We start from the raw sequence: 14220 nt of genomic DNA, 5'->3' as shown, positions 1-14220 counted from the left end.
CAGACCGAGTTGAAAACAGTTTGAAAATGAGACTCGACCGTAGAGATAATCATAGTGATATAAAGTGGACTTTCTTCTATTCATGTACCTCAAAATCATTTATCATTAGATAATTTTTTTTTATTGTTGTGTGTAACCTGTGTTTTTATCTTCACTCATCCAATTCAACACGAGACGACTCAACAAAACGTGCAACAAATTGCTTCATGGGATCATTTCAAATCAACCAATATCAGAAAGTTTTAGCATAAAGAAATTGCACAGAACCGATCAAGCACTGCAAAATGATGAAACCGAGCTTAAAGGGTTTGCAACAAAGTATCAAAAGAAATCCTAAAGAATCCTGCAGTTTCTCATACTGATGAATAGTCTATTTGATAATGCCGACGACCGAAGAAAGATACAAAAGATTCGGCATTGGTAGAAACTATGTAGCTGCAGTCTGTCACTTAAGCTTCTCCACGATGTCTGCAACGACCTGTTCCATATCAAGATCCTTCATCTCCTTAAATGGGCGCTTCAAATCCTACACATAAAGAAATTCACATCACCTTCTATGTAATAACTTGAGAAGATTAAAGAACATGAAAGCACACATCTTTATATTGCATATCAAAGTCACCAACATACTGACTGTTCAGCTAATTTGTTCATGTTTCATACGACCTAGCATTCAGTTTGATTCAGCTAAAGAGATCACATCCAAAACCCATTTTATGATACTCACAAAACTTCATTCGTGATCAGTTTGATTCAGAACAGGAATAGCATAAAAGGATGTATCACTTTGTAAAGCAAATCATCAAAGAACAAGGACAAGGTGAGGGAACTCGTTGAAAAGGGAACAAAGTTGCTCAAATGGAAGACTTACCAAGAGACTGACAAACGTTTCGCCACCTTCCTCACGAATCTCAAAGCAACCACGCCTTGGCTGTTTGAAAATCAAATCAGAAAAAAGGGGAAAACAATTAACTTATCAAAGCATTTATGATGACGATCTAAACACGAGAAACTGAGAATATCTCAAAGATTAAACTATACCTTATCAGCATTCAGAGTCACAATGATGCCAGGAACAGCTTTCTCGAGACCATCCTTCACCTCGTTAGCCCTCTCCTTGAAAGATTTGCATTGTTTGCTTCAACAAAACCCAACAAACAACAAAGATAATCTTTCAGAGGAATCACAACAAAAAAATGCATAGAGAGAACAGAGAAATCTCATCAACTCTACTGAAGATAACGAATCAGAATCGAATTTGTGCAAACTCAAAGGACGAGAAACCCTAACGACGAAACCCTAGATGAACATTATCTTCACTGAAGAGAAGGAATCAAAGGCATTAGTGCACAAAACAGCAAGAACGCGAACAAAACCCTAACGATTACATTCGATAACGAAGAAGAAGGGAGGGAGACGGTTTCGTTTTTACCAGTGCTCGATTACAATCCTCTTGTGCTCAGAGTCGTCGTCGTCGCCGTCTCCTTTTTCTTCTTCTGCAGCGACGTCGTCGTCTCCTTTTTCTTCTTCTGCAGCGACGTCTTCGTCGTCGTCGTCATCTTCCTCCGGCTTCTTGGCCTCTGCGACAGCTGGCTCTTTGTCGTCCTCCTTTTCAAGCTTGATCTTCTTACTCGCCGGTCCATCTTCCTTGGATTTCGCCTTTCTCTTCCTCTTCTCGGGAGACTCGAAGGTCATGAGCTTGGAGGACGACGACGAACCGCCGGACGAGTTTCCCTGAGTTTGGCTCCGAGTCTTCCGAGCCATGCTTCGAGTCTGCCTCGTCGGCGTAGTCACCGTCGTGGTAGGTTTCGCCTTCCCTTCTCCATCACTCTTCCGCGGCGCCATTTGTACGGAACGGAAAGAAAGTAGAGAAATGCTTTTCTGTTACGCTTTCTCTCTCTCTGTATCTCTCTCTGCTTTTTGTCTTCTTCTTCGTCTAGATATTTAACTTCTCTCACTCGCTCCTTCTGTTTTATTTTACCGCTGGTTAAAAGACGTTGGAAACGTACTAAAGTTACCTTGTGCAGCCACGTCACAAGGAATTTGAATGGACGATCAAGATTAACTGTAAATAATCAAGACTGGTCCTTACGATTGATAGAAAAGATGGTATCGTTTGTTTACTGTTTACTGCGTTTAACAACCGCATTATTACTTTACTTTAATGTAAGAGCATGTCCAATGAAGGTTAACTCTGACACATTTATTAGAAACCCATATTGGCACTTGTTTTTATCCATTAGATATATTTTAAAAAGTTAAATAAAATTCAAATTTTAAATAAAAATGGATTAAACTAATAATATTTTTGGTCGGATATATCCAAATTCAAGAATCAACCAATAGGGTTGCTTGTGATTTTATATTCTTATGTAAATTTTTTTTTTTGGTAAAATTCTTATGTAAATATTATATTCGAAGATAATGCAATACAATAACTTTTAGTATTCGGTATATCCACAAATGACTTTAAAAATCATTTAAAAAGATTTTAAAACTATATGTAGAACTTCAACCAATTTTTGAGTCAAGACCATCTTCTCTAAGAGACGACCATAGGTCCATAACCCGTTTTGAGTTTTACCCAACGTTCATGCCATTCAAGTGTTTAGTAACTTTAGTTTCTGTACCATACCACTGAGATTGAAGCAACACATAAACTTCTATCAATCTTCATTATGCATGGAGTTTTCTGCAATTGTTTTCCTTTGTGATTTCCAACGAACGCAGCCAAATGCCTCCAAGCCTTGTTGTACCTTGAGAACTGATGAGCCAATTGTGATCTTGACAACTCAGACTTAATACCGCAACTCTCTTAAAGAGACAAACGAAGCTGCCTCACTGTATTTTCTATGGAAAAAATCATGTGATCGCAAGAGCCGACTCCAATAAATTAACCGTTTAAAATTTAAAAAGACGTAAACAACTCCCAAATTACCAAAAGCTTAAATAGATGTCACAACAGTCATTTACCAACAACCCAAAAACGTCTAAATAATCATCAAAACGCATCGGACTCTTACCACTCAAGGATCCACTTGGACTTCTTGAAAAGATTCAACAAGTTGAGAGTTTCCCATTTGCCAAAACATCAGTGAACATTCTAGAGATCATCTGGACTCGAACACAAGGTGACATGAGGTCGACGCTCTGATCACACTAGCCCACTCGTTGAGCATCTCTCGCCTCTTTTCCAACTGTTCCAGCCTTTTCGGATTGATGTACATCGGAGAGAAAGTTGCTTTCTTCAACTGTCTAGCATTCTTGAGGATGTATGTGGCCACTTGTTTCTCTTCTTCTCGTTGGCATTTGTAATTTGTCCACACCAGCGTCTCCAGATGGAGCAACAGACATTCCGGTACACATTTCGGCTGATTCCATTCCCACCCCACCGGAAAATCTTCACGATATGGCTGACAACAACAACAACGCACTTAGTATGATATTAAATATATGAAAAAAGAAGCTCCGGAGTAAGCAAGAGTAATTGATTACGCTGTGGAGTTTGAGGGATTGCAATTTAGGAGAGCCATCGAGCATTAACGAAAGTAGATTCCACTCAACTATTTTATTAATGTCTAGGTCCAAAAACACCAGTTGATAGAAGATGCTGCCGGTAGGAAACTTAATCTGTTAATGATTAAGCATTAGTACTAAGTACTAACAAAACAATGTACATAAAAAAGAAACATGGTTAACTTTTACCTCTAAGGGTAAGTATAAGGAAAGACGCTTGGCTGTAGTTAGAGATGCAATAATGTTCTCATTGGCTATATGAGGAATGCGACCGATCTTTGCTTCCACCAGCTCTTCTGGCGGGTTCTCCATCAGACAGAAGTCAATATAACTGAGGGATTGGATGTTCAAGTATTTCAAAGACGGTGCATTTATCAAATAGCCTCCACCATCTACATATGTGCTCCTATCCTCTACTATGGTCAGCCTCTGTAACGATGGCACCGCAATGGTGTAAGTCTCAGCATCGAAATTACCAATATATCGTATAACAACCAAATCTTGAAGCCTAGGGCAGCCAGATAAAAGATTGCAAACAGAAGCTTCATCTTTGAATTCCACTTGGTAAAGATGCAGCTCTCTAAGGGCATTGAAACAAACCCGAGAAGGAAAGTCTAAAAGAACGTTGAACTCAAGCTTCAGTACCTCCAGTGTATTGTTATAGCTACACAATACACTTGGAAACCTGACTTTCTTTTGATCCTTATGGTAGAAATCCAACTCCAGTTCACGCACGTGGTGTGAAAATGCAATTCCAATCAAGATTCCAATATCCAAACGAGCACTTGTATCGTCAATTTCCAAGTGCAAACTTTCCAGGAATGGAGCTTTATGCAAAATCAGCAACCTGTAAACATCCTCTGAAGATACATGGTCAACATCAGATTTAAACCTGAGCTTTGGCACCATCTTCCAAAGAGATCTCCACCGTTTAGACAAAACACTAGTGGCTATGACATCTTTTGTTGGAACCGAAGACAATATATGCAGGAGCAAAGCTTCAGGCAACTCACTGATCCTATCCTCACTCACTTTTCTCAAACTTCCACCACCAGTTTCGCTGCAATAAAAATAATAAGTAAAAGATCAAAAAAACTAAAACCAGAGTTTGGATCTTTACAGTTACTAAAACCAGAGAAGTGGATACCGACCAAAGCCCCTAAAATGGATTTCAAACAAAGATACATATACCGTTTTTGTTCCATTTCCGTGAACAAAAACAAACAATAATTCCTTCAGATTAACAACCCTAACGAAACAACCAACGATTACATGAAGAAACCTAATAGAAGAGAGACGGTTTCGTTTTACCAGTGCTCGATTACAATCTTCTTGTGCTTAGGGTCATCTCCTTCTTCTTCCTCCGGCCTCTTGGCCACTTCGGCAGCTGGCTCCTCGTCCTCCTCCTTTTCTTGCTTGATCTTCTTAGTCGTCGGTCCAGCTTCCTTGGCTTTCGAGATTATTTTCTTCTTCTTCTCGGGAGATTCGAAGGTCATGAGCTTGGAGGAGGAGGAAGATGAACCACCAGACGAGTTTCGCTGAGTTTGGCTCCGAGTCTTCCGATCCATGCTTCGAGTCTGCCTTGTCGGCGTAGTCACAGTCGTAGGTTTCGCCTTCCCTTCTCCGTTACTCTTCCGCGGCGCCATTTGTACTCGAACCAAAGAAAGAAGGGAAATGCTTTTCTGTCACGCTCTCTCTCTCTCTCTCTCTCTCTCTTCCTCTTGTCTTCTTCTTCCTCTAGATATTTCCCTTTTTTCACCCGCTCCCTCTGCTCTGTTTTACCTCTTTAACCGCTAGTTAAAAGACGTTGGAGAGGAGTAAAGTTACCTTGGGAAGACACGTCACCTTGAATTTGAATGGACGGTTAAGTTTAACTGTTGATAATAAAGACTCGTCCTTATGATTGATAGAAAATATGGTAGCGGTGCCATTGGTACAGGAACCAAAGAAAGTAGAGAAATTGGATTGTATATCAGACAAATTATAATTAACTAAACTAATTAAAAAAAAAAATCCAACTCCATCATTATCTACGATATATAGTATATAGTATATACTGTACTAGGACCCGAGAAATAAACTAAACCCAAACGTTCAAATCGAATCTGATCCGATAAAAATAAATCTAAACCGATTTGTATGCGATATAAATATAGAATAGTTCTTGTTTCTGATATTTTGGGTTATATATTTTATCCAAATCAAATCCGAATCTAAATAAATATCCTATAGAATCCGAAAAATTAAAAATCACAAAAAAACTTGTACCAAATCTGATTTTAATTTCTAATATGTATCTAAAATAATTATCTATTACACGAATAATGACTCAAATGCTTATGATATTAATGTTTTTATGTTTTGATAATTACCTTTGAAATTCAATTGTGAATAAGTTTGATTTTTAGATTAAAATATGTTTTTAAAAAGGTTTAGATACATTAGTATTTCTTAGGTTTACAGAGTTGCTAATTATTAATTTTAATTTGTTTACATTAAATATGCATGATTTTAGTTCATAAAAACATACTACTGTGATAAAATAAAATAATTATTAATATAATATGATTATTAAGAATATTTTGTTTATTATTTATGTATTTTTAATTAGTGTTACAATTTTAATAATTTTTTTTGAAGATTTATATTAAAACTTTTAAAAGAATATTTTGTTTCATTTTATATGTGTATATCTTTATAGTTGTATGTATATTAATTTAAAAAAAATCTAATGAATAGTTAGTTTAATGTTTTTATAAGAAAAATTGTGGTATTGTTTCTAAATTTAAATTAATATATAAAATGTGTATATATTTTTATTTATAATATTTACATTTTAATTTTTTATTTTAAAATTATAAAATATTTTAAAATTTAGTTTTATATTTATTTATCCAACCGCAACCGCCCGCAATCGTAAACGTCTGCTGGAACAAGATTTTAGTTTTAAGAGGTTTAGAGCTATTTGAAACGGTTCGTAACGATTTATTTTGAAATGCTGTTAACCGTTGCCAACAGGGGCGGATCCACACACATAATGGATGTGGTACGTACCACATACTCTAATATAAATATTTTGTGTAAACATGTACATCAAGAAAATGTTAGCTCTTTCGGCTAACTGATGACCAATTGTGCCACACCCAATACAGGTTCGAGCTTCCCCTTCAGTTCTTCTTTTTTCTTTTCTTTTTTTTTTCAATTTCTTAATAACATTGTCACAAAATATTTTTTCTCTTTTACCTTTATTTATGTGTTATCTTAACCAATCTTTCTTTTTATAATTTTTTTCTTTTCTTTTATTGTATTAGTTTCTTTAAATATATATATAATTTATTAAAAAATTTAGTCAAACAGCTATTTTTTTCAGTTTGCTTTTAACAATTAGACTGAAATAAAAAACTTTTAATTATTTTAGCACAAAATATTTTTCCCTTTTACCTTTATTTCTGTGCTACCTAAACTATTTTACCCCTTTTCACTTTGTTTTTATTCTTTCAATTTTTAAACACTTTTAATCACTTTGTCACAAAATATATTTTCCTCTTACCTTGTTTTTGTGTTATCTAAACTATACTTTCTTTCTATAATTTTTTTTTATTTTCTTTTATTGAGTATTAGTTTCTTCAGAAATATACAATTTATTTAAATTTTACTTAAGCAATTATTTTTAAATTTTTTAGCAATTGGACTAAAATTAAAAAACTAGATTTTATGATGAATTGTTATGTGCAATATATTATTTATTAAATTGAATATTTGACCTTGTGAAATTGTTTACTGATTCTATTTGATTCATTAAAATAATATATAATATTTTAACGTTAATATAAAATTTAAAAAAAATTAACTTTTTAAATTATATCATTTAATTTATTAAAATATATTTAATATTTATATATTATGCCCCGTATTCTATCGTTTTCTAGATCCATCCCTGGTTATCAACCGCAAAAATTGCATTTGTGGGTGGTAACAGAGAAACCAGTCAAATCTTTAAAAAGATTTTTAAACTATACGTAGAACTACAACCAATATTTGCGTCAAGATTCTTCTCTAAGAGACGACCATATGTCAAGGTCCATAACATTTATCAATAAGTTGTTCCTTTTTTAATAGAGTAGATGAAACGGGATCTTCTAATTTTTTGTTTACTTTTTTTTTAAAAATAGATCTTCTAATTTATAAAATACTTGAGGATACTCTTACCAATATTTCTGGTGAAATGATTCAGGCACGATTTTGATTTTTGAAGTCTAGACATTCCATATTATCCAAGATTGTTTTATAATAGAAACTAGATTTTGATCCGCCCTTAAAAAGGTCGAGTATATTTTTTTGGAAACTTATTTTACGTAATAAAAATTATGATTTCTGATAAATTATATAGTTTAACTTTTAATGAAATTTATTTTAAATTTACTTATATGACTTATTTTTGTTATTTTAAATATGACTAAATTTTGGAAGAATCTAAATAATTATAACGCGTAATATGATTTTATTTATTTAAACTGAAGTTAAACTTATTTTACACTGATTTTTTTAATTTATATAAAATATTTCATATCTTCAATACTCTTGTATTGAAAAATTCATTTGTGCGTTTCAAAACATTTTCTAAAATTTTATTAAATTTAGTTTATGTGATTTAGTTTTTATTTTAAATGAAACTATTTTTAAAGAGTTGAGATAATTCATACCCATATTATGATTTGTTGATTTAATCATTTGTTATTTCAACTTGATTTTATGTTGAGGTTTCATTTAATAAATGCTTTCAAATAATTAATAATGTGAAATATTTTTTGGAAATATATGGTGAAACATTTAAGAAACAAAAATTTCAAAAAGGTTAACAATTTAATTATATTAAATATTCTTTAATGTAATTGCAAAATAATGACTTTTGATTGGTTGCAAATAATGCTGGAAAAAAATATAGGTAATTTTTGTAATTATTTAGAAATTCCATGGGCATATTCATAAACATACATATGCTTTAATAGTATACTAGATCTTGACCCGTCCAACCGGGCGGGTATTTATTTTATGTTTTTAGTTTTTTTTATTTATAAATGATATATTTGTAATATTTAAACATAAATTTAGATTGAAAATTAACATTTGTAGTTATAATAAAAATTAAAAGTTTTAAAAAATATTTTGATATAATTTTTAAATTCCTAATTAAAATAATATAGAGATGGGTCATAATTTTTTCCAATTCCAAAATCTTAGCATTCTTAATAACAAATAAAATAATTTATAAATACATAAAATATATAAACATATTTGAAATTAAAATAAATTTGTTAAAAAAAAATCTTACGCCGTTGTTGTTTATTTCTATAGTTTGACCCGTGGCTGTATAAATATTTGCTTTCACTTTAATTTTTTTCTTTGTTCTGATGATAATATATATAATATATATATATATATATATATATATATGTGTGTGTGTGTGTGTAAATTAATATGTATTACATAATTGTTAGTATAACATTTAAAACAAAAATTTATATATTACTTTAAATAATTATATTATGTGATTTTAATCGTCTATTATATCACAGTGTATCATATAAAAATTTAATATTCATAACTAATTGGACTTATATTATAAAAGTGTTATACTAACAATTTATAAATAAAATGCTTTTTTGACATGCTTTTTTCACTAAAATTCTGTTGAAATGCTTTAGGCACGGTTTTGATTTTAAAAATATATATATAAAGCGGTTTTGATTTTTGTAGCATAGACATGCGATCCCTATATCTAAGATTGTTTTCTAACAGGCATTTTCTATATTTTTCAGTAGTAGAAAAATTTGCCCAATAATGCACGGGAATGATGATATGAAGACATAAATATGTTTGTTACAAATAAAAAAAAAAGACATAAATATGTCGTATTTCTTGTACGGCTGAGCATATACTGACATTTTGAAAAAGTTGAACTGAAACAGATTATAACAATCTTTTAGGTTTTTTTTTTTGCAAATAAGAAACTCGTTATATACGTAATGATGATAGCATCGCAGGAAACATTAGGAGAAAAAGTGAAGAAAGAACGGTAGGTTTTAATGATCGAGACACTCGTCGTTGATTAAGGACATATTTCAGTAGAAAAATTTGCCCAATAATGCACGGGAATGATGATATGAAGACATACATATGTCGTAATTTCTTGTATGGCTGAGCATATCCTGACATTTTGAAAAAGTTGAACTGAAAACAGATTATAACAATCTTTTAGGTTTTTTTTTTTGCAAATAAGAAACTCGTTATATACGTTTTACCAAAAAAAAAAAACTCGTTATATACGTAATGATGATAGGCATCGCAGGAAACACTAAGAAAAAGTGAACAAAGAACGGTAGGTTTTAATGATCGAGACACTCGTCGTTGATTAAGGACATATTTCGTTTTCTTACATGAAGTGCTTGATAAGTTAAACCTATTACTTTCTGGAAGGGTTGGAAATTTGAGATATATAATATACAATATCTTCCGAAAGTACAACTGTCGTGGTTATTTTCAAAACTATCATGTTTCGTAGATTAAAAAAACGAGCAAATTTAGTTTACATTCGATAGTTTTTAGCCCAATAAGGTTTTTTCAATATCTAACAATTTGCGATACCTATTGATACAGATGGTCTATTTTATTAAGACTAGATGCATAGTCGATCTTTTATTATTCATCAGTTATTTTCTGAATTTTTATCCTTTCAACTGAGGATATGTTAAACTAGATGGACATCACACTTAAAACCAATTGGTGATAAGTGGAGTGGTCCATCCACCTTATATATTACTAGAGATCCTTTCCAACTACCAATGTGGGACACTTTGTGTCTAATACGCCCTTTCGAGATGATGGCTGTTTGAGCATCAATCTCGGAATGTTCGGGCAATGATCGATGGACCAACTTTGGGCTAAATCGATGTGGATCGGATTGAATTGTTTGGATCTGGCTCTGATACCATGTTAAGCTAGATAAATTTCACATTTAAAACCAATTGATGATAAGTTTAGTGACCCATCCACCTTATATATTACTAGAGATTCTTTCCAACTACCGATGTGAAATACTTTATGTCTAATACGATATTGGTAGTCAAAGATTTTTGTTTGTATTTTATGAGGTATGATTTATGAATCTACAACTTTCGAAGTCGATATTGTTTTGTTTTATTCCAACACAAGTCAGTAAAACCGGGGTTTTCAATGAATTGCTGAGTTTCGATTAATTAATTACTATATAAGCATTTCTTTGTCAAAAGTGTGTCCGCAATATTTGGACCGTAACAAGAATTAATCGAAAAACCCAGGATTTCATTACTATATAAGCGCTGTAGAATTTATCGGTCTATTTCTGCCACAAATTGATTATTTTATGTCTTCTTTGTTATACAAACACAGGCGTTTTTCTACACCATGTGTAGTAATAAAATTTTAAATTTAAATTATATTTTAAATAAAAATTTATTAATATTTTTAAAATAGAAATCTGTTAAACATAAAATTAAGATAAAATAAATAATTTGATTTACTTAAATTATATTTTAGTTATATTTAAAATCATAATTAGATATATTTTTCATTTATTTATTTGGTTAAGATATATTAAATTAAATTGTGTAAAATAAAATAAAATTGATATTTTTATAATTATCAAAATATAAAAATAAACAAAATTTCTAAGACTTGTAGATATAAAATATGATATTACGATTAATTTTTTTTTTTGAAAAGAGTGTATAAATTTTTGAAAATCTTCTTTAATAATAAAATTGTATAATTTTTAAAACATACTTAAATAATATTTCGAAATTTGTCTAAAACTTTATTCATTATATTATTTAGTGACATATTTGAAAATATTTATTTTAATGATGATTTATGAGTTATTACCGTATTATCAAAAATTACCAAAAATTAAAATTAACATTAAATATAATATGTCATCTCACATTTAACTATGATTCATGTCATCGATTTAGTATGCCATGTCATATTTTTGGTGAAAATAAATGTAAAAATGACATGGGTGAAATCACTTCACAAAATAATGTTTTGGGGATCATTACGAGTGTTATACAACCTTAAATTTAAATATCATCCGGTTTGAAAATTTAGCATGTATCCGTCTATATATAGTCATGCAGTATCCCTATTATACGACTTGTTTGTCGTTATTTCATTTGGAATCTCATAAGGGGCGAATCTAGATGTAAAATTTCATGGGTGCATAGTGTGTATAAAATGAATCAGTGAGTGCAATAAAGATAATTTTCTATGTTTTCTAGTAATTTTCTTTCAATTTATTACCTTTTAAAACAACAAAATTCTGAAAAATACAGAGTGCACAGGCACCCATTGCTTTGGCTGTCACTTCGCCTCTCATTCTATACCATTTTACACAATTCGCATAATCAAACTATATAGAGTCGAAAAAAACAGTCACGTACGTAGGCTCAGTTACGAAAACAAAAACAGTCACGTTAACAGAGATATAACAATATAAGTAATCATCAAGCACGTCGAAATATCGATCTCCTATCTCCAAATTTGTTTGTTTGCTTTTTTTTACCGGCCATGTATGATATGACGGTGTAACTAGCAAGCCAGCGGGTCGAATATGGTTACAGTTAAATTAAAAATAAAAATGTAATATTGTTTCAGTATAAATTTTTCACAAAAAATAAAACAAACAACGTAGGTTTCTCATTTCCTACTGTTGAATTTGGTGTGTACGATATGCATATCTGAAGAGATCTAATAAAGAAATAATAGTTCATTGTTGGAATTGTATAAATTCATGTCTAATTTTTTTATTGTCCGATTAGTACGATATTGTTAACTTTAGATCTAAGAGATTGGCCCAAATGAATTTACTTTTGGCTTCATTCCAAAAAGTTTCGTACTAATTAGATTTAAATTTCTTTTTATATATTACACGTTTTTTTCTAATTCTCCAACATGGAATATAGTTTAATATTTCTCTCTTTCTTAAAATAAGGATCACACAATTGATTTCCAGGATAATCTGATTTGATCTCTATCACAAACACACGTCTCATTTCTAACTCACATGATATATTTCATGGGATATACTATATATTTTCGAAAGGTACTTAAATCTTTTTGCAGATTCTCGTCAACCTAACACTGATATCAATTATTGAGATTGTATGAGTTTATTCTAGTTCTTTCTTATCTAATTAGTACAGTATTATCCACTTTGCACATAAGAAACTGATTCGTATAGTTTATTTTTGGGTTCCACTCCAAAAAATCTCGTACTAATTAGATTTATACTTCTTTTTATATATTAGACATTCATTATCTAATTCCCCGGATTTAGTTTGATAGTTCACATCCATGTTCCTGTTGACAGCTTTATAATTGAGTATAAGCTAATTACAGTATATCTAAATTATTGAATGATTGAGTATTTCGATGGTAATAACCTTGTCGTGAGATTAATGGGCATGGTTGGTGTGAAACCCAAATGTGACGTATATATTATGAGAGAGTGCACACGGGTGACCAATTTGTCGTCGCAACGTTATGTCTTGCATAGATACGCCTACTTTGACTCTCATCATTGCTCGTTGCTTTTATTTGCCGTTACCACTTATGGGCTGTGCAAGGATCGAATATCCGGGGGATTTGGATGTGATCGGTTTTGTTCGAATAATTAATTACCTGATTGGATTCGATTTGTAATCATCGATATCTTCAGTCCGCATTTTGGATATCTTGAAACTTTAAAATTTTAACCAGATCCCAGATTCGATCCGTACAAACTAAATAAATGCAAAACAATAGGAAATAATATAAAATTAAGTGTTTTTATCCCCACATGCAGAAGTATACATATTATAATTACATATTAATACATCTATCACTAATTAAAAGACTATAATGGTAAATTATTATTTATATATTTATTTAAAATCTTATGAATTATGATTTTTTAAAAAATTTCTGATGTATACTATATTCATAATTAATAAATAAATCTTAATAATATAAAATTTAAATATTTTATCTGAATAATATTTATTTATGTCTTTTCTGTTTTTTTTAAAAAAAATTTAACTTTTTATTAAAAAGATATTTTTCGGATAACAATACAATATATATAATAATTATTTTTTATTTTAAAATATATATTTTATATTTGGATAATTCTAGTCATTATTAGTTTTATTTACTTATCTAATCAAAAGAATTTAAATTCATTTTTTTTGTATTTTAGCTAATTTATAAAATTTATTCATTAAAGATAGTATCGATATAAACCGCTTTAACTTTCAACGTGAGAGTTTCGTTGTGGAAAATTCATTTCTCAAATAATAGTATTGATAATATAAAATAATAATTACAAAAAAAAATTATATACTTTTCAAAACTCTAATAACTAATATAATAAATTAATAAATAAAAATATTATAAAATTTATATATAATATAAATATTTAATATATGTATATATATGCATATAACATATAAGATATCCATTCTTAAAAATATTAGTATTTGCGATATTGTAGAGTTACAAATACCCCGACTCGAATCGAAAATAATAAAAAATTGAATAATAATTTATATATATTTTGCCCAATCCTAACCAGCTATGCCTATACAAATACAATTTGCGACCAAATAATATATTAACACAAAATCTTTG

At 30.5% G+C, this 14220-nt stretch overlaps 2 protein-coding genes across 2 annotated transcripts; both read right to left on the bottom strand.

Annotated features, from left to right (window-relative positions):
* Nucleotides 1-179: 179 nt before the first annotated feature.
* On the bottom strand, nucleotides 180-1941 carry LOC108848542 (uncharacterized). The gene is made up of 4 exons (XM_018621931.2): nucleotides 1433-1941; nucleotides 1042-1138; nucleotides 872-931; nucleotides 180-526 (listed from the first exon to the last, which is right to left on the bottom strand). The coding sequence occupies exons 1-4, from the start codon at nucleotides 1843-1845 to the stop codon at nucleotides 446-448; spliced, it is 651 nt and encodes a 216-aa protein (XP_018477433.1). The 5' UTR covers nucleotides 1846-1941; the 3' UTR covers nucleotides 180-445.
* Nucleotides 1942-2504: 563 nt separating this feature from the next.
* Nucleotides 2505-5424, bottom strand: LOC108848539 (FBD-associated F-box protein At3g49020). The gene is made up of 4 exons (XM_018621929.2): nucleotides 4828-5424; nucleotides 3706-4576; nucleotides 3496-3630; nucleotides 2505-3413 (listed from the first exon to the last, which is right to left on the bottom strand). Exons 1-4 carry the CDS (start codon nucleotides 5160-5162, stop codon nucleotides 3111-3113), a joined length of 1644 nt encoding a protein of 547 aa, XP_018477431.1. The 5' UTR covers nucleotides 5163-5424; the 3' UTR covers nucleotides 2505-3110.
* Nucleotides 5425-14220: the final 8796 nt, after the last annotated feature.

Source organism: Raphanus sativus, chromosome 4, assembly GCF_000801105.2.
Source record: "Raphanus sativus cultivar WK10039 chromosome 4, ASM80110v3, whole genome shotgun sequence".
NCBI lineage: Eukaryota > Viridiplantae > Streptophyta > Magnoliopsida > Brassicales > Brassicaceae > Raphanus > Raphanus sativus.
Note: the sequence above shows the minus strand (reverse complement) of the source record. Positions and strands in the feature narration are given on the sequence as shown.

Excerpts from the sequence above, each read along its gene's own strand:
- LOC108848542 (XM_018621931.2), bottom strand. The coding sequence starts at position 1,845 with ATGGCGCCGCGGAAGAGTGATGGAGAAGGGAAGGCGAAACCTACCACG. Across the intron at positions 1,139-1,432 it reads AGGATTGTAATCGAGCACTG|CAAACAATGCAAATCTTTCA; the intron begins GTAAAAACGAAA and ends GTTTTGTTGAAG. Across the intron at positions 527-871 it reads AAACGTTTGTCAGTCTCTTG|GATTTGAAGCGCCCATTTAA; the intron begins GTAAGTCTTCCA and ends CTTTATGTGTAG.
- LOC108848539 (XM_018621929.2), bottom strand. The coding sequence starts at position 5,162 with ATGGCGCCGCGGAAGAGTAACGGAGAAGGGAAGGCGAAACCTACGACT. Across the intron at positions 3,631-3,705 it reads CCTTATACTTACCCTTAGAG|ATTAAGTTTCCTACCGGCAG; the intron begins GTAAAAGTTAAC and ends AATCATTAACAG. Across the intron at positions 3,414-3,495 it reads AATCCCTCAAACTCCACAGC|CCATATCGTGAAGATTTTCC; the intron begins GTAATCAATTAC and ends TGTTGTTGTCAG.